Genomic DNA, 23,969 nt, shown 5'->3' on the forward strand with positions numbered 1-23,969 from the left:
CCAAAACTGTACACAGTACTCTAGGTGTGGTCTCACCAAAGCCCTATACAGTTGTAGCAAGACTTCCCTACTTTTATACTCCATCCCCTTTGCAATAAAGGCCAACATTCCATTTGCCTTCTGGCAAATGCTGGCTTTTTGTGATTCATGTACAAGAACACCCAGGTCTTTCTGTACCACGGCTTTCTGCAGTCTCTTTCCATTTAAATAATATTCTGCTTTTCTATTCTTCCTACCAAAGTGGACAACCTCACATTTTCCCAGATTATACTCCATCTACCAAATTTTTGCCCACACACAACATATTTATGTCCCTTTGCAGACATCTTTGTATCCTCCTCACAACTTTCTTTCCTACCTATCTTTGTATTGTCAGCAAATTTGGCTACAATACAGTCAGTCCCTTCATCCAAGTCATTAATATAAATCATAAATAGTTGAGGCCTCAGCACTGATCCCTGTGCCACTCCACTAGTTACAGTTTGCCATCCTGAAAATGACCCATTTATCATGACTCTGTTTCCTGTTAGTTTGCCAATCCTCTATCCATGCTAATATATTATCCCCAACACCATGAGCTCTTACCATGTATAGTAACCTTTTATGTGGCACCTTATCGAATATCTTTTGGAAATCCAAATACACTACTGATTCCGCCTTATCCATCCTGCTTGTTACATCCTCAAAGAACTCTAATAAATTTGTCAAACACTATTTCCCTTTCACAAAACCATGTTGGCTCTGCCTGATTGTATTCTGATTTTCTAGATGTCCTGTTACAACCTCTTTAATAATGGATTCTAGCATTTTCCCAACGATAGACATTAGGCTAACTGGCCTATGGTTTCCTACTTTCTGTCTCATTTGCAATTTTCCACTCCACTCGGACCTTTCCAGAATCTAGGAAATTTTTGAAGATTACAACCAATGCATCCACTGTCTTTGCAGCCACTTCCTACAAGACCCTCGGATGCAGGCCATCAGACCCGGGGACTTAGAGTTTAGTTTTATTAGTATTCCCATTACTTTTTCTCTAGTCATAGTGATTGTTTTAAGTTCCTCCCTCTCGTTTGCCTCCTGATTTTCTACTATTCTTGGGATGCTTTTTGTGTCTTCTACTGTGAAGACGTATATAAAATACTTGTTCAAAGCCTCTGCCATTTCCGTGTTTCCCATTATCAATTCCCCAGTCTCACCCTCTAAGGGAACAATGCTCACTTTAGCTACTCTTTATTTTATATTAGTAGAAGCTTTTATTGTCTGTTTTTATATTTCTTGCTAGTTTTTCTGATGGTTTATAAGGCCTGTGTTCTCAGTACCGTACCGCATGGCTGTGAAACATGGGCGACTTACAGCTACCAGGAAGAGAAGTTCAATAATTTCCATCTTCGCTGTCTGTGGTGCATTATGGATATATCCTGGCAGGACAAAATCACAAATGCGGCAATCTTCTCAAAGGAAGAGCTCCCAAGTGTGTCGACACTAATCAAACAGAGGCTTCGGTGGATCGGACACATCTGCAGGTTGGAAGACGGTCGCCTACCCAAGATCCTTATGTATGGTGAGGTAGCCAGGGCCAGACGACCATTGGAACGCCAAAAGCTCTGCTTCAAGGATGCTTGCAAAAGTGGCATGAAGGCCCTAAATGTCGACTGTTGTACCTGGGAGTCACTAGCTGATGAGAGATGGAAATAGTGACACATCCTCTGGACTAGTGTGCACTACCACGACGACCAGTTGTTACAGCAGCTTGGCAACAGGTGCCAACGTCAGAAACAACAACTCTCAGCATTACTTGGCAACTTCACGTGCAGCACCTGTGGCAGAACCTGCCTCTCAAGGATTGGCTTTCACAGCCATCAGCAAAGGTGCACCAAGAGAAGACACCCCACCTAAATGGATTGTTTGCTGCATGTCCATCATCTTTCATAGATGGAAGGATGCCAACCAACTATAATCTAATTTCTCCCTCTTTATTTTTTTAGTCATCCTTTGCTGATTTCTAAAATTTACCAAATCTTCTCACCTATCACTATTTTTTTGAAGCATTGTATGCCTTTTATTTCAATTTGATACCACCCTCAGCTTCCTTAGTTAGCCATGAATGATGCATCCTTCTCCTTGAGTCTTTCTTCCTCAATAGAATATATCTTTGTTGAGAGTTATGAAATATCGCCTTAAATGTATGCCACTGCTTCTCTACCATCTTACCTTTTAACCTATTTTCCCACTCCACTTTAGCTAACTCTGTCTTCATACCCTTGTAATTGCCTTTATTTAAGTTTAAGAAACTAGTTATGGACCCACATTTCTCACCTCAAACTGAATGTGAAATTCTATCATGTTATGATCACTCTTGCTTAGAGGATCATTTACTATGAGCTCTTTAATTAATCCTGTCTCATTACACATTACCAGGTCCAAAATAGCTTGGTCCCTGGTAGGTTCTAGAACGTATAGTTCTAAGGAACTGTCTTGAATACAGTCTATGAGCTCATCTTTCAGGCTACCTTTGCCAATTTGATTTTTCCAATCGATGTGAAGATTGAAATCACCCATGATTATTGCTGCACTTTTCTTGCAAGCCCCCAATATTTCTTGAGGTATACTCTATCCTACTTTGTAGCTGCTGTTGGGGGGCCTATAAACTACTCCCACCAGTGACTTCTTTTCATTGTTGTTTCTTATCTCCACCAAACTGATTCTACTTTGTGATCTCCTGAACCAAGAAGAGGCTGAATTTTATAAGCAAAGAAGGCACGGTGCACACGCGACTTGTGCGCCGCTGGCTGAGCCCCCGCGATATTTCGGGCAGGGGTTCATTTAAATGGAGGGGCATAATGGCCAAACCCCAATGACATAAAGGGCATCCGGCATTACTGCACAGGTGCCAGCGCCATTTTTAAAGGGCTTCAAGCTTTTAGCAGCAATTTAAAACAAATGTTTAAAAATAAAGTAACACATTTAATAACATCTTCACTCCCCTCACCCACACCCCCCAAAGAATAATCAACTCATTAATAGACAATTCCTCCCCAAAAAAAACTTTTATTCACATCCTGAACTTTCCCCCAACCTTTAATAACTTTAACCCTCACCTCTTCCCACCATCCTCCCTACCAATTGAAAGAGCTTTCCCCGCTCCCCCCCACTCCTGACCTGAAAATTTCACTCCTCTCCCCTCCCCACTGAATGGAGATCCAAAAGCACGAGACTTCCAGCAACCGGCTGGAATATCGACGTGGGACGGCTTTCGCTACCATTGAAAAGAGCACAGAGAGCGGGGAGCGGCTTCATTGAAGAGAGCGCTGGGAGCACCTAACCTCTCTCCTGTCCTCTCTCCTGTCCTCGCTCCTGTCCTCTCTCCTGTCCTCGCTCCTGTCCTCGCTCCTGTCCTCTCTCCTGTCCTCGCTCCTGTCCTCGCTCCTGTCCTCTCTCCTGTCCTCGCTTCTGTCCTCTCTCCTGTCCTCTCTCCTGTTGAATCCTTTGTTCCTTGGAATGAGCTCGTTCAAGAAAATAAAGTGTGACATCACAGGCAAGCAGATAGGTGATTGGTTGGAGAAGAAGCTACCTGTTTGGTGAGTATTTAGTAAGTGGTTAAGGTCTATTCTAATCCTAATGTTTAAAATAGTAAAGGAACTAGTGGTAAGCTTAATAAAATATGTAAAAAAAGGAAAATAAAATAAATAATTGAATAAAATAATTAAGTAGCGAATTAAAACACATTAAGGATGGCAGGACAGGTGATATGTCACGGCTGCAGCATATGGAAGCTCCTGGATGCCAGTGTGATCCAGGGCAAATGCATCTGCAGTAAATGTTTGCGGCTCGAAGAGCTTCAGCTCAGAGTCATTGAACTGGAGTCCGAGCTGCAGACACTGCGACACATCAGGGAGGGGGAAAGTTACCTGAACATTTTGTACCAAGAGGTGGTCACACCCCTTAGGATAGGGTCTTCTGATTTGGTCAGTGGTCAGGGACAGGAAAGTGTAGCTGCAGCTGAGGCAGGTAAGGGGACCCAGAGGGCAGAGTGCAGGAGCCTCAGCCTTTGAGATTGTCCAACAGGTTTGAGGTTCTTTCAGCTTGTTTGGATGAGAGCGTGGGCTACAGGGTGGATGAGCAACTTGACTGTGGCACCATGATACAAGAAGCCATTCAAGAGGAGGAAGAAAAAAGGAATGTAGTGGCAGTTAGGGGACAGTATAGTTAGGGGGATTGACACTGTTCTCTGCAGCAAAGAACGAGAGTCCAGACTGCTGTGTTGCTTGCCAGAGTTTGGGACATCTGCTCAGGGCTGGCGAGGAACTTACAGCGGTAGGGGGAGGATCCAGTCGTTGTGGTTCATGTAGGTACCAACGACATAGGCAGGACAAGGAAAGAAATTCTGCATAGTCAGTTTGAGGAACTAGGCACAAAATTAAGAAGCAGAACCTCAAAGGTAATAATCTCTGGATTATTACCTGAGCCATGTACAAATTGAGAAAAGAAGATTCGAAAAATTAATGCGTGGCTCAAAGACTGGTGTGGTAGAAGTGGGTTCCGGTTTGTGGGGCACTGGCACCAGTACTGGGGAAAGTGGTGGCTGTACCGTTCAGGTCTACCCCTGAACCGTGCTGGGGCCAGTGTTCTAGTGAGCCGCATAACTAGAAGTAGCGAGGGTTTCAAACTGAATAGTGGGGGCAAGGGATCAAATATGGGAAGATATGGTAAATCGAGGAGTAGAGACAAGGCAAGAGAGAAAGGTATTAATATGGAAAATGATAAACAGACTGTGACATGAAGGGACAGAGCGTACAAATCTAAGAGTAAATCAACAGAAAAGGCTAGAGGTTACAAAAATAATAAAAGGACAAAACTAAAGGCTCTGTATCTGACTGCACGCAGCATTTGAAACAAAACAGATGAACTGAGAGCACAAATAGAAATAAATAAATATGATCTGATAGCCATTACAGAGGCTGCAGGATGACATACACTGGGACCTGAATATTAAAGGATACATGGCATATAGGAAGGACAGGAAGCTAGGACAAGGTGGAGGGGTAGCTCTGTTAATTAATGATGGTATTAGTGCAATAGAGAAGGATGACCTAAGTTCAGGAAACCAGGATGTAGAAGCAGTTTGGGTAGACCTAACATTAACCACACTGTAGGACGGGTTATAAAGGAAGGAATAATGGCAGCTTGTCAGAAAGGTACAGTGATAATTATGGGGGATTTTAACCTACATATAGACTGCAAAAATCAGATGGGCAGAGGTAGCCTAGATGAGGAGTACACAGAATGTTTTTGGGATAATTTCTTGGAGCAGTACGTTCTGGAGCCAACCAGAGAGCAGGCTAAACTAGATCTGGTATTGTGCAACGAGATAGGATTAACTAATGATCTCATAGTTAAGGCACCCCTAGGTAGCAGCAAGCATAATATGATTGAATTTTACTTTCAGTTTGAGGGAGAGAAGAGTGGGTCCAAGACTAGTATTTTAAACTTAAATAAGGGTAATTATGAGGGCATGAAAGCAGAGCTAGCTAAAGTGAACTGGCAAATTAGGTTAAGGGATAGGTCAATAGAGATGCAGTGGCAGACATTTAAGGGGATATTTCAGAATACACAGAATAGATGCATTTCAACGAGAAAGAAAAATTCCAAGGGTGGGACCCACCATCCGTGGTTAACTAAAACAGTTAAAGATAGTATTAAATTTAAAGAAAAAGCATATAATTGCGCAAAGATGGGATGCCAGTCAGAAGATTGGACAGAATATAAAAAACAGCAAAGAATGACTAAAAGATTGATAAGGAAGATAAAATTAGAGTACAAGAGAAAGCTAGCTAGAAATATAAAGACAGATAGTAAGAGTTTCTATAGGTATTTTAAAAAGAAGAGTTAACAAAGTGAGCATTGGTCCTATAGAAAGTGAGTCTGGGGAATTAATAATGGATAATAAGGAGATGGAAGATGAATTGAACAGGTATTTTGCATCGGTCTTCACTATTAAAGATACAATTAACATCCCAGTATTAGCTATAAGTCAGGAAATGGAAGGAAGGAAGGAACTCAAGAAAATTACCATCATCAGGGAAGTGGTACTGAACAAATTGTTGGAGCTGCGGGCTGACAAATCCCCGGGTCCTGATGGACTTCATCCTAGGGTGTTAAAAGAAGTGGCTAGTGAGATAGTTGATGTGTTAGTTTTAATTTTCCAAAATTCCCTAGATTCGGGGAAGGTTCCGTTAGATTGGAAAATAGCGAATGTAATTCCTTTATTCAAAAAGAGGAGACAAAAAGCAAGAAACTACAGGCCAGTTGGCTTAACATCTGTCTTGAGGAAAATGTTAGAAGCTATTATTAAAGACGTTGTAGCAGAGCATTTAGAAAAAATCAAGGTAATCAGGCAGTCAACATGGTTTTGTGAAACAAAGTGATTCCTGACAACGCAGCCTGCCACTGACATCATCAGGCTGCGCCGCGGTGCAGGTCTCCTGGTCTCTGCACATGCACTGCGTTCCGGCTTGCCAGGACTGGTTAGCGCATGCACCGATGATGTCATCGCGTGACCTGTGCTTCTTCGGGCAACGCGCCTGGTCGGCCTCTGCGCATGTGCTTTATGCGCCTCACGCATGCATCAACCTTCTGATATTCACGCATGCGTCAAAGCTTCGGCGCGAGTTTCTGAAAGTGGAAGAAGAGGTTTCGTCGGGCATTTTCTCGCAATTATTTCGTCGTTTTGGAGATTTCAGTCTGCTTCATTTTTATTAGAAAGAGGAGATTGCTCCAAGGTAAGTTGCTCTGAAAACATTTCCATTGTCTGGGGCACTGCATGTGCTCCAGTCCACTGCACTGCACTAAAATCCTTTCCATTGTCTGGGGCTGTGTGCAGGCAGTACATGTGCTCCAGTCCTTGTTGTAAGTTGCTCTGTTCCTGCACCCATTAGAGCCGTGCACATGGACACACAGCCACATCTTTCCCCATCCGCCCTTGAAACAACCATGCAGAGCCTTGTGAGACTCCGCAATTGCCAGCTGCTGCCTGTCAAGCAGAGAGGGCATCCAAAGTGGTCAAGCACTTGGGGAACATTCAGCAAGAAGAGACTGAGCACTAAAAGAAACAAGCATGCCGTGTCCAGTGCTAGCACAAATGTGAATGCTCTTGCTGAGTACACAACTGGTGAGGTGGGAGTGCAGCCACACCATTCTCCATCTTCAGTGTTGCTTGAAGGCAAAGGTAGATAAGAGCGAAAAAAATGGAAGGTGAGGCTGATAGTAGTAGGCAGGTCGTGGATAGCACGTTTAGTGAATTGGTCACACCGCAGATTAGGATTGCTAAGGGAGAAAGGGAATGGGTGACCAAAAGGCAGAGAAAGAGCAGGAAGGCAGCGCAGGAGTCCCCTGTGGTCATCTCCCTCCAAAACAAGTATACCGTTTTGGATACTGTTGAGGGAGATGGCTCACCAGGGGAAGGCAGCAGTAGCCAGGTTCATGGCACCGTGGCTGGGTCTGCTGTTCGGAAGGGCGGGAAAAAGAGTGGAAGGGCTATAGTCATAGGGGATTCGATTGTAAGGGGAGTAGATAGGCGGTTCTGTGGTCGAAAACGAGACTCCCGAATGGTATGTTGCCTCCCAGGTGCACGGGTCAGGGATGTCTCAGATCAGCTGCAGAACATTCTGAAGGGGGAGGGTGAACAGCCAGTTGTCATTGTGCACATAGGCACCAATGATATAGGTAAAAAACGGGATGAGGTCCTACAAGCAGAGTTTAGGGAGTTAGGAGCCAAGTTAAAAAGTAGGACCTCAGAGGTAGTAATCTCAGGATTGCTACCAGTGCCACGTGATAGTCAGAGTAGAAATGAAAGAATAGTCAGGATGAATGCGTGGCTTGAGAGATGGTGCAGGAAGGAGGGGTTCAGATTTTTGGGACATTGGGACCGGTTCTGGGGGAGGTGGGACTATTACAAATTGGACGGTCTACACCTGGGCCGGACTGGAACCAATGTCCTTGGGGGTGCTTTTGCTTACGCTGTTGGGGAGGGTTTAAACTAATGTGGCAGGGGGATGGGAACCAAATGAGGAGGTCAATTGACAGTAAGGAGGTAGTAACAAAAGCCTGTAAGGAACTAGATAATGAAGTCAGTGTGACTAAGGGGAAGAGTAGGCAGGGAGCAGATGATGAACGCAAAGGGACTGGTGGTCTGAGGTGCATTTGTTTTAATGCAAGAAGTGTAGTAGGTAAGGCAGATGAACTTAGGGCTTGGATTAGTACCTGGGAGTATGATGTTATTGCTATTACTGAGACTTGGTTGAGGGAAGGGCATGATTGGCAACTAAATATCCCAGGATATCGATGCTTCAGGCGGGATAGAGAGGGAGGTAAAAGGGGTGGAGGAGTTGCATTACTGGTCAAAGAGGATATCACAGCTGTGCTGAAGGAGGGCACTATGGAGGACTCGAGCAGTGAGGCAATATGGGCAGAACTCAGAAATAGGAAGGGTGCGGTAACAATGTTGGGGCTGTACTACAGGCCTCCCAACAGCGAGCGTGAGATAGAGGTACAAATATGTAAACAGATTATGGAAAGATGTAGGAGCAACAGGGTGGTGGTGATAGGAGATTTTAATTTTCCCAACATTGACTGGGATTCACTTAGTGTTAGAGGTCTAGATGGAGCAGAATTTGTAAGGAGCATCCAGGAGGGTTTTCTAGAGCAGTATGTAAATAGTCCAACTCGGGAAGGGGCCATACTGGACCTGGTGTTGGGGAATGAGCCCGGCCAGGTGGTTGAAGTTTCAGTAGGGGACTACTTTGGGAATAGTGATCACAATTCCGTAAGCTTTAAAATACTCATGGACAAAGACGAGAGTGGTCCTAAAGGAAGAGTGCTAAATTGGGGGAAGGCCAACTATACCAAAATTCGACAGGAGCTGGGGAATGTAGATTGGGAGCAGCTGTTTGAAGGTAAATCCACATGTGATATGTGGGAGGCTTTTAAAGAGAGGTTGATTAGCGTGCAGGAGAGACATGTTCCTGCGAAAATGAGGGATAGAAATGGCAAGATTAGGGGACCATGGATGACAGGTGAAATTGTGAGACTAGCTAAGAGGAAAAAGGAAGCATACATAAGATCTAGGCGGCTGAAGAAAGACGAAGTTTTGAAAGAATATCGGGAATGTAGGACCAATCTGAAACGAGGAATTAAGAGGGCTAAAAGGGGTCATGAAATATCTTTAGCAAACAGGGTTAAGGAAAATCCCAAAGCCTTCTATTCATATATAAGGAGCAAGAGGGTAACTAGAGAAAGGATTGGCCCACTGAAGGACAAAGGAGGAAAGTTATGCGTGGAGTCAGAGAAAATGGGTGAGATTCTAAACGAGTACTTTGCATCGGTATTCACCGAGGAGAGGGACATGAAGGATGTTGAGATTAGGAACAGATGTTTGATTACTCTAGGTCAAGTCGGCATAAGGAGGGAGGAAGTGTTGGGTATTCTAAAAGGCATTAAGGTGGACAAGTCCCCAGGTCCGGATGGGATCTATCCCAGGTTACTGAGGGAAGCGAGAGAGGAAATAGCTGGGGCCTTAACAGATATCTTTGCAGCATCCTTAAACACGGGTGAGGTCCCGGAGGACTGGAGAATTGCTAATGTTGTCCCCTTGTTTAAGAAGGGTAGCAGGGATAATCCAGGTAATTATAGAACGGTGAGCCTGACGTCAGTGGTAGGGAAGCTGCTGGAGAAGATACTGAGGGATAGGATCTATTCCCATTTGGAAGAAAATGGGCTTATCAGTGATAGGCAACATGGTTTTGTGCAGGGAAGGTCATGTCTTACCAACTTAATAGAATTCTTTGAGGAAGTGACAAAGTTGATTGATGAGGGAAGGGCTGTAGATGTCATATACATGGACTTCAGTAAGGCGTTTGATAAGGTTCCCCATGGTAGGCTGATGGAGAAAGTGAAGGCGCATGGGGTCCAAGGTGTACTAGCTAGATGGATAAAGAACTGGCTGGGCAACAGGAGACAGAGAGTAGCAGTGGCAGGGTGGTCTACTGACTTGACCTGATCTTGGCACTGTGTAGCTTGGTTGAGATCTAGACTGGTCAACATCTTTTCCTTCTTGACCTGCATATGTGTTCTGACAGTCATCCTGTGTTTGAGCATTACACTCGTCACTCTTCTTTGCTACATTCTGTGGATTGGAACGTGAATGTGTTCTCGAAGCAATGGGGATGGGGTTGTCAGGCACAATGTTATCTAGTTCCCTCAGCTGACATCTGTTTCTCCTTAGTACTGCTCCATTAGGGGTGGTAACTCCATACGACCTTGGTTCATTGCAGATTTTGAACACTTCCATGGGAAACCATGTTCTCTCCTGCAGGTGGATCACTGTGACCTTCTGTCCAATCTGTAATGGTGGTAGTTCCACACATGTTTGTCGTGCACAGCTTTCAGCTTCTCTTGTTTTGCTAACTGTTTGACCTGTAATGATGAAGATTTCATGAAGTGGTGACTTGGTAGTCATCTTAATTTGTCTTCCAAATATAATTTCCGCAGTGGTAATCCTGTGCCAATTGGTGTTGCCCTTAGGTGCAACATGGTACGTACAGATCTTGTTTGGTGACTTGACGCTTCACAATCAGTGAATGGACTGTGTGTACCAATCTTTTGGCTAGACCATTCGAACCGGGGTAATGTGAAGATGTGACCTGGTTCACTGCCCATATCTTACACATGTCTGCGAACGGTTTGGCCAAGTACTGCAGTCCATTGTCCAATACTATCTCCTCCGGAGGGCCAAATAAGCTGAATATTGCACTGATAGTGTTAGCAGCTGATTGGCTCGATGTGTCCCTCAATTGTCGGATTATGGGGAACTTGGGGAAGTAGTCAGTTAGCAATAGATATTATCACCTTTAACAAAGACATTTATGGCTATCCTTGTCTAAGGATGGGATGGAACTTCATGTGGAAGAAGTGTCTCGTTATGTTGGTTTGATTGATGCTCTTGGCATGTACCACATAACCGTACTGCTTGCTTGATGTCACTGTTAATTCCCGGCCAATGGACTGTTACGTGTGCAAGTCTTCTGGATTTCTCAATGCCCATATCAGCTTGGTGCAACTGTGAAAGAATGTCATGGTGAAGCATTTGTGGAATTAACACTCATGTTCCCTTGAAGATCACGCCACTAGACACTCCCAACTCATCTCGGTATTGCCAAAAGATATGAGTTCTGCAGAAACTCCTTGTCTTGTGTCAGGCCATCCTTTGACAATGAGTTGCCATAACTCCATTAAAACTGGGTCTTTGGAAGTTTCTTCCTGTAGTTCCTCATGCATTCTTTGTCAAAACCGCCTCAAATCTATCTGGTATTCATCTTCCAGTTCTATGTTGACTCTTGTCAACCTGGACATCTAATGAGATGTCTTCACACTTTCTGGGATTGCTAGTCAGAGGTCACCATAAGATTCCCAGGCCTATATCGGACCTTGCAGTCATTTCCTTGCACTTTTATCAATAGCTGTTGTCGACGGGTTGGTGCACTAGTGAGCGGTTTCTACCATGTCTTAGCCAATGGTTTATGATCCGTCTTGACCATGAAATACTTGCCAAAAAGACAAGTATGAAACTTGGTGATTCCGAATACCAAAGCTAGTATTTCCCTTTTTATGTTGGAATAACTTGCCTGTGCAGGTGACAAGCTCTTTGATCCAAAAACAATTGGATGACCTTCCTGCAGTAAGCATACTCCAAGACCTTTCAACAAAGCATCTACTTCAAGAATGGTATCCTTATTCAGGTCATAATACTGTAAACATGCCTCTGTCGACAGTGATTGCTTCAGCAACTGAAATGCATGCTAGTGGTCCTCGTGCCACAGATAAGATGTATCCTTTTTTGAGGAGTTCCTGTTGAGATGAATACTTCTCTGAAAAGTTTGAGATGTTGGGAGCTAGGAAATTAAATAGACTGAGACATCTCTAAGTCTTCTTTGTCTTGTAGACTGGGCACGGACCTGATATCCTCTACCTTGCCATGATCCAGTCTTATGCACACATTGTGTAGATGGAATTGACAAAAATTGATGTGATTCATGTTGACAGCACACTTCTTGCTGTTGAATTCAAGGCCTTCCTTTCTGGCAGTTTGCATGAGGATGTGCAGATTCCTGTCATGCTCCTCTTTTGTGCTGCCCATCATGCTATATCATCAGCAATACGGACACATCCTGGAACATTCTCCATGATACGATCCCTACGTTGTTGAAATAAATCCTGGCTTACTGATAAGCCAAATGGTAACTGCAAAAAACATCTTCTAAATGGAGTTCTGAAAGTCATTAACTCCTGTGAACTTTCAGAGAGATGGACCGACCAGTATCCGTGCTTTGCATCTAGCTTGGAAAAGAATCTAGTTCTTGTGAACTTTGGATTCTGTTCTCCCAAGGTGGGGATTTTATGAGGACATCATTTTAATGCCCGGTTCAGCCTTCTAGGGTCTAAACACACCCTGACGTTGCCATTTTTAAAATCACAGCTGTTATAGATCTGCGCCAATCCATGTGCTGATGTGCCTGATAATTCCTTGCCTCTCCATGGTGTCCAGCTCACCTTTGAGTTTGTCCTTGATATGAAGGCTACATTTTCTTGGTGGATCCATAGAAGGAATGACATCATCTCTCACATGTAGAGTAGCTACTCCTTTGAAACCTCCCACTGTATCAAATCGACCCAGGTACATTCGTTGTAAGTGTTGGATGGATTCAATGGGATCATACCTGTTTTTGACATCTGTCCTTGGCACACTGTTGATCTTATGGATTTTCACAATTCGAAGCTCGTTCCATGCCGGTAGCCCTCTTACTGCTGGACCTTTTAGCATCGACAATGTAGAATGTTTGCTGTGGCCACCAAGAGTTTCCATACCTACATTCCAGCTTTAGTGTTCCCATACAGTTAATCAGAGTACCGTTGGATGCAGTGAATCTTGCATTTGTAGGTTCGTTTGTAGATTGCATCATGGCTTCCCATCTTGCCAGGTACATGTTCTTCAGTATTCTCAGTGGCAAAATATTTGCACTTGCCCCTGTATCAACCTTGAGTTGCAGTTGGTGCTGGCCAGTCTTCTCTGTGCATATGATGTCAGTGGTGGTCAATGCTTCCTGCTGAGTAACCACATTCATCTGATGTGCAATTGTTACTGTGTGACAGGCTTGCTCACTATCAGTGCTCTCTTTGTTACATCCATGTCTATCTCGTGGACATGTCTGCATTTGGACTGGCCTCTTACGAGGTGGTGTTTGTTTCTTGTCAGGTTGTGGCCTGCTGTGACTTCCGGCCAGGTTTCCACTACTAAACCTCCTGCACAACCTTGCCCAGCGCCCTTTCTTGCCACATACCTTGCAGTTGTCCACGTAAGCGGGACAATTTCTTGACTGGTGCATCAGACCCATACTTGCCACAAATCTTGTCTGGTTACCTCATTTGTGGTTGTTGTTGCAAGTGCTTGTATGCACTACTTGCAGCTATAGCCTCGAACTTCCTGCCTTCTCTCAGGAGACTTTCAATGTCATATCCTTTTTCTTTGTCTAATAGCTCTTTCTGAAAAGCTTCTATCGAGTTGGCCGCAATAACCAATTCCTTTCAGATAACTCCACCTCTGGGAAATCACAGGTTTTTCCTTTCTCACGGCATCTTCTCACAAATTGATTGATGGTCTCCTTCGATTGCTGCCTGTACGCCATTAGTTCAAGATGATGAATTTGAAAATTAATCTTGACCTTCAGCTGACCCTCTAACGTAGTCCAGAGTCTCGCCGGGTCCTTCTGGTCCGCTTCTGATCATCCCGAGGTATTGATACAGTGCAGCCCCTCGTTGCTGATTGCGATTTTATTTTGATCACTTGCTTATCCAGCTCTGACACAGTAAGATCCAAAAGGTACAACTCCATGTATTGCTTGATGAGTTGGAATTCACAGGGGAGATCTTGGGCTTTCCAAATCATTGATGGATACTGGTCTGCAAGAATCCTTGGCTTGAGCTTTCCCCTTTAAATGACTCCCTTTTTTTTATTGAGGCTTTCCCTGAAGGGAAGAAAAATTGCAGTTCCACTGTGTGCACAGTGTCAGACTTCAGCCACGCCCTGTGTTCAGTGCCTGCAGCACTGTGATCAGGGGACTCTGTCCACAGAGCTGTTATGGGGGGAAAACACAGCGCACAATGGCGGTGGCACTCTGCTGTCCTGACGTGAACTGACTCTGCTCGCCTTTCCCGAGCCCGATTCCTCCTGATTCTTGCTTTCTCTCGCTGACAACCATCAAAATAACAACCCCTTTTGTGTACTCACGCACTCCTGAGCACCGAATTCAGTGGATGGTTGTCAAACCTGACAGTGTCATGCCGTTGCCACTACCTCCGATGGACATCAATGGGAGAAATCATTATTCCTGATGATCGCTGAGCTTCTCTGCATTCTCCTCCCTCTATGCTGTGGTCTTCAACTACACCTCAACACTACCAGATGTGGAAAGTGTGCCCTGAACTCAAAGTTTCAGAAACCACAAGCTGCCACCATATTTTTTTATTGTTTTCTTCATCAATAAGGTACCAAACAATCTTGAGTTGAAAGTGATTAAATTGTGGGTTGTTTATTGTTAAGTAACAGATTTACAAGAGAGCTCTATAACACGTATGTGACTAGGTGACTTAAACTCCAACTGAACGGTCACGTTAGTTGATGTCACTTCCTGTGATGATGTGTGACGTACTCAGACTGTCAAAGTGATATTGCAACAGTTCCCAAAGTTCTCCACTATGGGGCTTTTCTTCAAGTCACCTTTGGGTCTGTTGTGGAATAATTGATTGGGAATGATTGCTATGATTAGTCAACAACTAAAAGTAACTTAGTCTTTTCAATCTTGCAATTCCTATGCTCCTATGTTTCAGTCTGTACATGTTGAAGCATCATATCATCTTGCTGTTGTCAATTGAAATGATTTGAGTTAACAATTAGAGTTTTGTTGATATTGTGACTCAATGTAACGAGTTTATATGAAACAGAACAAAAATAATTGTTATTCAATGTTATGCACATATCAGTTCTTTACTGAGTACACAGAGCACACTTGCAAGTATTAGAGACAGCACAAAAGCCACAGTTTGTTGCAGAAAGGTCTATCCATATAGAAAAAGAAAACCTGAACTGGGCCTGACAAGTCAAAGAAGTAATCTGCAGCCGGTGCCTGATGTTGTTGCCTGATGTCAGTTCATTTTTCCTATGAAGACAGAGAGAACTTGACATCAGAACCACTGAATCTCAACAAAATGGCACTACAGCTCACCAGCCAGATAACCATACTTGGTGTGGCTTTACAGAGCATGTCTGGCCTCCACAATCACTAGGTCACAATGTCTGCCGTTGCTTCCTGCAGCAATACCTTAAAGGGGAGAGTGAATAAGTTGAAAAAACACATACCTTGGAGTAATTCAATACCAACCTCAAGTATTATAACTGGAATTGCCTTGATCTTGCAAGCTGAGGAAAACTTTAATGTTTGTACAATCCAGCAATATGAAAAGTGAATCAATTATTTTATTAAATACTGTAACTAGTGAATAATTAGATTTAGTTTAAGTTTATGTATAGAAAATAAAAATCACAATTTTCTTTTTATTAGGGAGTTACTTAATTTCATTAATTTACAAAGATTTAGTTTTAATATTGTAATGTATTTCCCATGTACCTTCCCTTTTACAACAGACATAACATTAACCTATGGTTACTATGCAATCATGACTGGATTATTTAACTTATGGTTATTTTACAATATATTAACATAAAAAATTACAAAAAAAATAAATCTTCCAACAGAACATGTCCAATTTTTATTGTCAGAGACACATCCCCACTTATTTAATTTCCTGAGGCAGTGAATAATGATTGGTGAGGCCCAAAAATGAAAAGAAAATCATTGACTACCAAAGGTAAGTAGTGAAAAAACTCTAGGATGACAGTATAACAACAACAACTTGCATTTATAGTGTCTTTAAAATATCAAAACATCCTAAGCACTGTGCAAGCATTATTAAACAAACATTTGACACCAAATCACATAATAAGATATTAGGCCAAGGGACCAAAAGCTTGGTCAAAGAGGTAGGTTTTAAGGAATGCCTTAAAAGAAGAAAGGTAGCGAGATGGAGAAGTTTAGGGAGGGTATTTCAGAGCTTGGGCCCGAGGCAACTGAAGGCGTGACCACCAATGGCAGAGCAATTAAAATCAGGGATGCACAAGAGGCCAGAATTAGAGGAGCACAGCTATCTTGGAGAGTTGTGGGGCTGGAGGAGATTACAAAAATAGGGATATTCAGATTGAATAATAATCTGAAAATTGTCAGGGTTCAAGAACTGAACTCACCCAGTCATTACCACAAGTTGTATCATCTCTTCTTCACTGAAGACGTTTGACAGACCAACATGGCAGAGATCAATGGATCATAGATCTCATCTGGAAGAACTCACAAGCTGTCTTTCATGCAAGCTTTATCTAGCCATGGACTGAGCCTTGCTGAATGATTTACTGATTGAATGCCTCATCACTGATGAACCTGAAAGCATGTATTCCAATCTATTTGATCTTTCCTCCTTCCTCCTGACATCAACAATTTAACATCATCAGCCTAGTTGCTTTGGCTTATGGTATTTTGAAAGGGAAATTGTTCTTAGGCATGATTGTAGAACATCGCAGTAACTTGCATTAAATATAAGATAAAACTATCATAGAAGTGTACTTGTACCATTCCAATTTGATCTGTGTATTATATATTATAACATAAAAGCTTTTGCTTCCGCACATCCAATGCATAACCAGTTTGGTTAGTAGTGGATTTTGAGAAATTGTGCCCTGCCATCTGTGATTTTCCTAATATGTGCTCCCAGTAGGTGCGATGCCATACCAGGCCAGGGACTGGTTTGCTTTATATCAGAATTCACTTAGATCACAGGAAACAAATTTTATTTAAGAGCTTGACACTCAAATTTACCATTTCTTTGTTACTATTTGATCCATAGGTGGGTAGAGAAGAGTATAGTGCTTTTGACTGGAAGAATGTGATGAATCAATTTTTTAAGGAACGACATTTTTGAAAATTGCCAGTGACATATTTCACAAGGAAAAAATTATATTCTCCAAAATAAGAACAAATTTGCATGTAAACGTGATCAGTATTTTGGAATATTAAATGATCTGACTCATCCAGTGTGTTGGGGCTCTGAGTTGGCTTAGACCTTCCTCAGACTTGGTCAAACTCTCAAAGCAACTCAAGTGTCCAGGAGCTCACAGTTCACTAAATCTAATGGACTTCAGTTCCAAATTCCAACTGCTTAAAACATGGCAATACCACATACACATTTTTAGTATTTTTTTTAACTGGCACTGATTTTTCTTTAAACTTCAAGTTTTTTTTTCAATTCCAACATAGTGGCCTAGCTAAGTAAGAAAAATATTATTACATGGAGGCTGCAAGCCTGCTATTGTACATATGAAGTGGGCAGGATGTAATTGTGCAATAACACTAGCCCTCGTACACAAAATGTAAACTGCCATTCCATGCACACAAAATGTGAGGTCCCAAAAACGGGATTCCTGAATATACAAAAATTGAGACTCCAAAAGCAGGAACCTCCATACACATAAAACATACATACAGAAAAATAAGAACTCTCTATACAAAAAAATGTGACACCCTTATGTATATAAGGAAAAATGATGGACTAGTTACTTCCAAGTTAGATTTAGCTAGTGGTCTCCTTAGCTTATATTAATTTGAGTCCATTAAACTAAAAATAGCACCTTTCAATTTAAGTGTAGCAGGATAAGGTTGTTGACACAGTAATCAAAAAAATATAGAGATTCTTTCTTTGGATCACTTCCAGGTTATGCCATGAGATGGGGGAAAAAATTACATTTTTAGTTTTGTTTTGAGTTTTCTCATTGAAAAAAAACAGAAACCATAAATTATATGGGTATTGCAGATAAAGACCAGCCAAACTTTTTCAGAATATGGTCTGTGTTGATGAAATCCCCAACGGCTTTACATGTAGAGATGTATTACATGAATTATTTAGGGATGTTGAATACATCTTTTAATGCCATTATTCAGGTTCCTTTACCTAGCTTGGAAGTGGCGAATGTACTCTTTACTATCTTTTGTACATTTTTGGATGTGGTTCTGTAATATCTCGCAACCCTTAGAAGTAAAGGTTAGACAACCTAGTAGAAACACAGTTTAGTCAACTAATGGATTGTGACACAGAGTGGTAGGCATTAGTTGTACCATAAAATATTTCACAAGATGATCTCAACTAAGGTATCAGATGGACATAAGAGTGCCAAAATTTTGGAGATCATCAAGAGGATCTTCTGGGGTCCACAAGATTCTTTAGATTTGGACCAGGCGTAAAACAAAGTTTCAAAAATATTGCATTCTGTATTTTTTCAATACTTGTTGACTTACTGTTAGGAGACATGGGTGAAAATGGTTAAAATGCAGAATGCTGACTCCAGTATTCTAAAGAAGCAATACACAAATTAGACAGAAACTCAATTCTCTGTCTAATCGGCTTTCTGAAAAGACAGATTCCACCTGCATTCTGTGAAGCACAAAAAGTATCCATGTATAGTAATTGTACTAAGACTGAGTAAAAGAATATCTGGAGACCTAGGGAAAAGTCAGATAAGAGAAATTTGCTTACTTTAGTTTGTCGGAGGGCAGATAACAGGATCATTGAAGGCTGAGTCAGCTTCACTCATATCAAAGGACCATTGTATCATGTACACTGTAGCTCAGAAATAGATAGTCACATGTGAACCAGGAATGATTATGTCATGCTGCTAGGCATATAAGAGCATTTTGATAAGAAACTTGTAAAAACTAAGATTTTTAAAATAGTGTATTGTGACACAAATTTTGACTCAACATGGAAAGATTGAACACAAGACTAGTAACTCAAAGGGCATTGTTTCCTCAGGAATGCTTGCGTGGTTGTAAGTACTTAATTTTATTTGAGATATTAATGCTTTGAATAAATTAACTTTCCTTGTGAGCACATTGTCTTACTGGCATTGATTAAACTTGCATAACTATTTAACATTATTAGCACATAATTTCTGTTACTATACACTAATGAAAATGTTTTGGGTAGCTGGCATCATCTACAGGAAGAACAGGGAATCATTGGAAGAATGTCACTATTTGGACAGGGTCCCAGGAATATGCCAATATTTGGACAGGCTCCTGAAGATTGATTTAGTATTTGATCAGTGGCCTTAGTAATATGTCAATTTTTGCATGGGATTCTCAAGTTGAGAAGTTTGATGACCATTGTTTTTTTTGGGACATCTTTGTCATTAAGATTCAGTTGGTAGTTCTTTTGTCTCTGGGTTCGTAGATTGCTGTTTTGTGCACCATTTGAGCTCATAATCCAGGCCTAATACATGACTGCAAGATCTGAGGGAAGCCTGAATTGTATGAAAGCCCATCCTTTGGAACAATATTAAACTAAAAAGCGATCTTCCTGATTCAGTGGCTAAAATAGACATAGCCAACTATGGCTCAGTTGGTAGCACTCTTACTTCTGAGCCAAAAGGTTGGAAGGTCAAGTCCCACTCCAGAGACTTGAGCAGAAAGATCTAGGCTGACACTGCAGTGTAGTACTAACGGGGTGCTGTCTTTCAGATAAGATGTTTAAACTGCTTTCTATGGAGGATGTAAAAGATTCCATGTTACTATTTGAAGCGCAGAGGAATTATCCCTGGTATTCTAGCCAATATTTATCCCTTTTTCAATCAATATCATAAAAACAGGTTATCTGGTCAATATCGTGTAGCTGTTTGAGAGAGCTTGCTGTGTACAAATTAGCTGCTATGGTTTCTACATTACAGCAGTAACTACACTTCAATGGCTGTAAATTGCTTTGGGACATTGTGAGGTTGGGAAAGGCACTACATAAATGCAAGTCTTTCTTTTCTTTTATTAAAACATCCCATTGGTACTTATTGAAGCAGAAGGTGGCATTCTCCCAGTGTTCTAGCCAATATTGCTCCCTCAGTCACTACCACCAATAAAAAAAACTGGTTAATTGCTGGTGTCAGCATGTTTACTTACATAACATTACTGGAACAGAGGTGGAAGCAGGATCTATGATAAATAGTTGAAAAATAAATGTTTTTAGAAGATACAGGGAAAGGGGTTGGGAATATGTTTAAATGTGCAACCTTTTTCAGAGGTGTGATGAGTCAAAAGGCCTTCTTCTGTATTGTAAAGTTTGATGTTTCTATTATTCTAAATGTTTTAATACGTTTCATTATCACGATATAAATGCAAATAGCAACTAATTAAAAATAATTCTAATGTAGTAAGCTATTTTGCAGTCATTTTTATAATTTATTTTTGAATTGTGAAACTTACCTTAGTTAACCCTTTCTCATGTTAGCCCCAATCTATCCTCTTCAGGCAGGGGGTGGGGTGGTGGGGGTTGGTGGAATAATTCAGCACACAGAAATCTCTACATACACTAAATGTCACTCCTTGTGAAGATGAGGTGCATTTGAGAAGTGCTGAATGTGACCTCTCCCCAGCCTCTCTCCATCTTTCTCCCAGATAGGTCAGTTAATAGGGCTCCCTGTCATTTACTGGAAGTACCAAAGTGCTTTGCAGCCAATTAAGTACCTTTAAAGTGTAGTCTTTGTAATATAAGGAAACAGGGCAGCCTATCTGCATACAGTAAGGTTACACAAACAGCACTAAGATAATTGACCAATTAAACTGTTTTGGTGGTGATGCTTGAGGGATAAATTTTGGCCATGAAATCTGGAAAATCCCTATTATTCATATAGTACCATGGATCTTTTACAATCGCCTGAGTGAGGACAAGACCTTTGCTGATGTCTGATGTAAAACCTCAGACAATGCAGCACTCAAGTCCTGGATCAAGGTTTACTTGGAAACTTGCTTGTTGGCATAACTTTATCGATGGAAGTGTGGCAATGGCTCCATAGATTAGTGTAAGCTAGAAAGTTTGTTTGCTTGCATGTGAAGATACAAAAGGTGAGTGTTTTATATGTGGCTTTAATCAAGTTGTAAGTGCTTGAGAGGAAACTTTTAGTGGTATGCATACTCTGCCCATTTATGCCATCTAGTGAAATGCTGGGTAATATTCACTTGTCAGCCTCCATTAGGCTATTTCCTCATCTGCTTCCAGTTTTTTTGTATGTTAGACATTGCATTTACCATTTGGCCCAACTTCGCTCATATGGCAGATGACTCTCCGATACAGGAAATGCCCCTCTGATCCAACAGGATATCCAGCTTTTGCCAGTTCTTGAAGAAGCAGATCTACAGTTGCATTACTAAACATCTGTGTTCTTCTCACCTGCTGCACCATTCTTTCAAGGTTTCTTCTGTAGCTCTAAAATTGTGTGTGTGGATAAAAACCTCCTTTTCCCTTTAAAAAAAGTGTATTTACATTTTTTTTCGCAGAAAAATTTAATTGAGGGCTGTCGGAATTTGCCTTTTACAGCGAGATAAACTCGCACACAAATAGAGTACTGTCATTAGAATTTGTTTTTCACTTAACTTTTACAATATTTTTTCTCACCAACTCCAATCAAAATGTGGCCCTCAATCCCAACTCCTATTCTAGTTTGCAATCACTGTTAGTCCTCTATTTTGCTTGTGCTTGAGCAATGCAGGAAAGGAGCTGTTAATGTTTACTCTCTACTCCAAACAACTTGCCTGACTCTGGAAATGACAAGCTCGCCCCCGAGTGGAAAATGAAGCAAATGAAAGCTGGGTTTGGACTCATATCCAACCCACAGGCCCCATGCCCTGGTGTTATTTTTGCCAAGTGACCCAGCTGTCATGGGACTATTAGTACACCATATGGATTATCTTCAACGATGGTGCATTTATAATGCAACATATTTAAAAAAGGCTGGAAATTTACAATGAACTGAGATGCTAGACCTATGAATAGAGGAACTTAAGAAACAGGAGCAGAAGTAGACCATACAGGCACTTGAGCCTGCTCCCCCATTCAATAAGATCATGGTTGAACTTCTACAGCGATTCCAATTTCTTATCCTATCTTCAAATCCCATCATTCCCTTAGTGCCCAAAGATCTATTGATCTAATTCTTGAATATACTCATCAACTGAGAACCGACAGCTCTCTGGGGTAGAGAATTCCAAAGGTTCACAACCCTTTCATTGAAGAAATTTCTCCTCATCTCAGTCCTAAATGGCTAACTCCTTATCCTCAGACTATGACCCCTAGGTCTAGGCTCGCTAGCCAGAGAAAACAGCCTCTCAGCATCTACCCTATCAAGCCCCTTAAGAATTTTATACGTTTCAATGAGATCACCTCTCGTACTTCTAAACTCGAGAGAATATAGACCCATTCTACTCAATCTCTCCTCATAGGGCAGGCCTCTCATCCCAGAAATCAGTCTAGTGAACCTTCATTGCACTCCCTTCTAAGGCAAGTATATCCTTCCAGTACTCCGGAGGTGGCCTCACCAAAGTCCAATGTATTTGTCCTTACTCTTCGACTGCAACCCCCTTGCAATAAAGACTAACATACCATCTACTTTCCTAATTACTTGATGGACCCTACATGTTAACTTATTGTGATTTGTGGACGGGGACACCCAAATCCCTCCGAATCCCAACATTTACTAGTCTCTCACCTTTCAAAAAATATTCTGCTTTTCCATTCTTCCTACCAAAGTGGATAATTTCATACTTTCCCACATTATGCTCTGTCTGCCTCCATCTTGCCCAAACACTTTATATTTAGTTTTTCCACTTTTTATGTGCAAACATTGTTTTGCAAGGTAAGTTTATCATTGACTACTACATCATATTTCAAACCTTCATCGGTGCCAAAAATGCAATAAACTAGTCATTTTAATTTCAAAACTGCAATAGAAACAGGCAGTAATACATTCATGCATTTACAAACATTGGTACACTATTTACATAATTACTATAATTTGGTTACAAATCACGATAGTTGTGCATCCTTAGCACTATTAGTATGCATCAAAATATTTTCAGTATTTTATATTTGAAGATATGTCTTTCAGACATATAGCAACTCCCATTACATAAAACTAAATGTATGCTTGCACTACTTCAAAATGATATAAAAACCAATTGTAAAATGAAGGCAACATTCTTGTCTTGATAAAGGCTTTACTAAAACATTACCTGAACTATGACTCTCCACTGTCAATGCAATTACTTACTAAATTCACACCAGAAGTTGTTCCCAGAGAAATATAAGTTGGCTGCACCTTATAATGCAAGTAGATATTTCAGTTATTGAAAGAATTTGCATTTACACAGCATCTTTCATTGCCGTAGGCTCTCTCAAAGTACTTTACAGCCAATGAATTACTTCTTATTCAATGCACACAAGGTCCCAAAAACAGTAAGAGATGAATAAACAGCTGATCTGATTTTCATGTTGGTTGAGGAATAAATCTTGGCCAGACACCAGAAGAACAAACTTATTTTTCGAACAGTATGATGAGATCTTTTAGGTCTACTTGAGTAGGTAGACAGGGCTTTGGTTTAACACCCTATCCAAAAGGCAGCCCCTCGTGACAATACAATTGTCCCTCTACTGCACTGCAGTGTCAGACTATATTAAGTACACAAATCCAGGAGTGCAGTTTGAACCCAAAACTATCTGGCTTAGAGGCTAGAGTTCTAGCACCATGTCAAGGTTGACATTACTGTAGATAAGGCTCAAAGCTACACTTAACAGTTGAAATGTGCAGAACCGTTTCATTAGCTGTTGTAATGCAGCTATTCAAAATACAAGATTTTAATGCCTTTTCAAATGCATCAACTACAAGACATAGGTGTGTTTGCTTTTCCAGTTATTAAAACAAGTGTGGTATGGAGAGGGAG

At 41.5% G+C, this 23,969-nt stretch overlaps 1 protein-coding gene across 1 annotated transcript in view; it reads right to left on the reverse strand.

Annotated features, from left to right (window-relative positions):
* Positions 1-14,651: 14,651 nt before the first annotated feature.
* Positions 14,652-23,969, reverse strand: part of nup58 (nucleoporin 58) — a 114,547-nt gene continuing 105,229 nt past the window's right edge. Inside the window, exon 17 of the mRNA XM_068033607.1 lies at positions 14,652-15,266. Within this exon, the coding sequence (XP_067889708.1) occupies positions 15,253-15,266 (14 nt within the window). The 3' untranslated portion in view covers positions 14,652-15,252. The remainder of the gene's footprint in view (positions 15,267-23,969) is intronic.

The sequence above is a fragment of the Heterodontus francisci genome, chromosome 6, assembly GCF_036365525.1.
Source record: "Heterodontus francisci isolate sHetFra1 chromosome 6, sHetFra1.hap1, whole genome shotgun sequence".
In the NCBI taxonomy this organism is placed as follows: Eukaryota; Metazoa; Chordata; class Chondrichthyes; order Heterodontiformes; family Heterodontidae; genus Heterodontus; species Heterodontus francisci.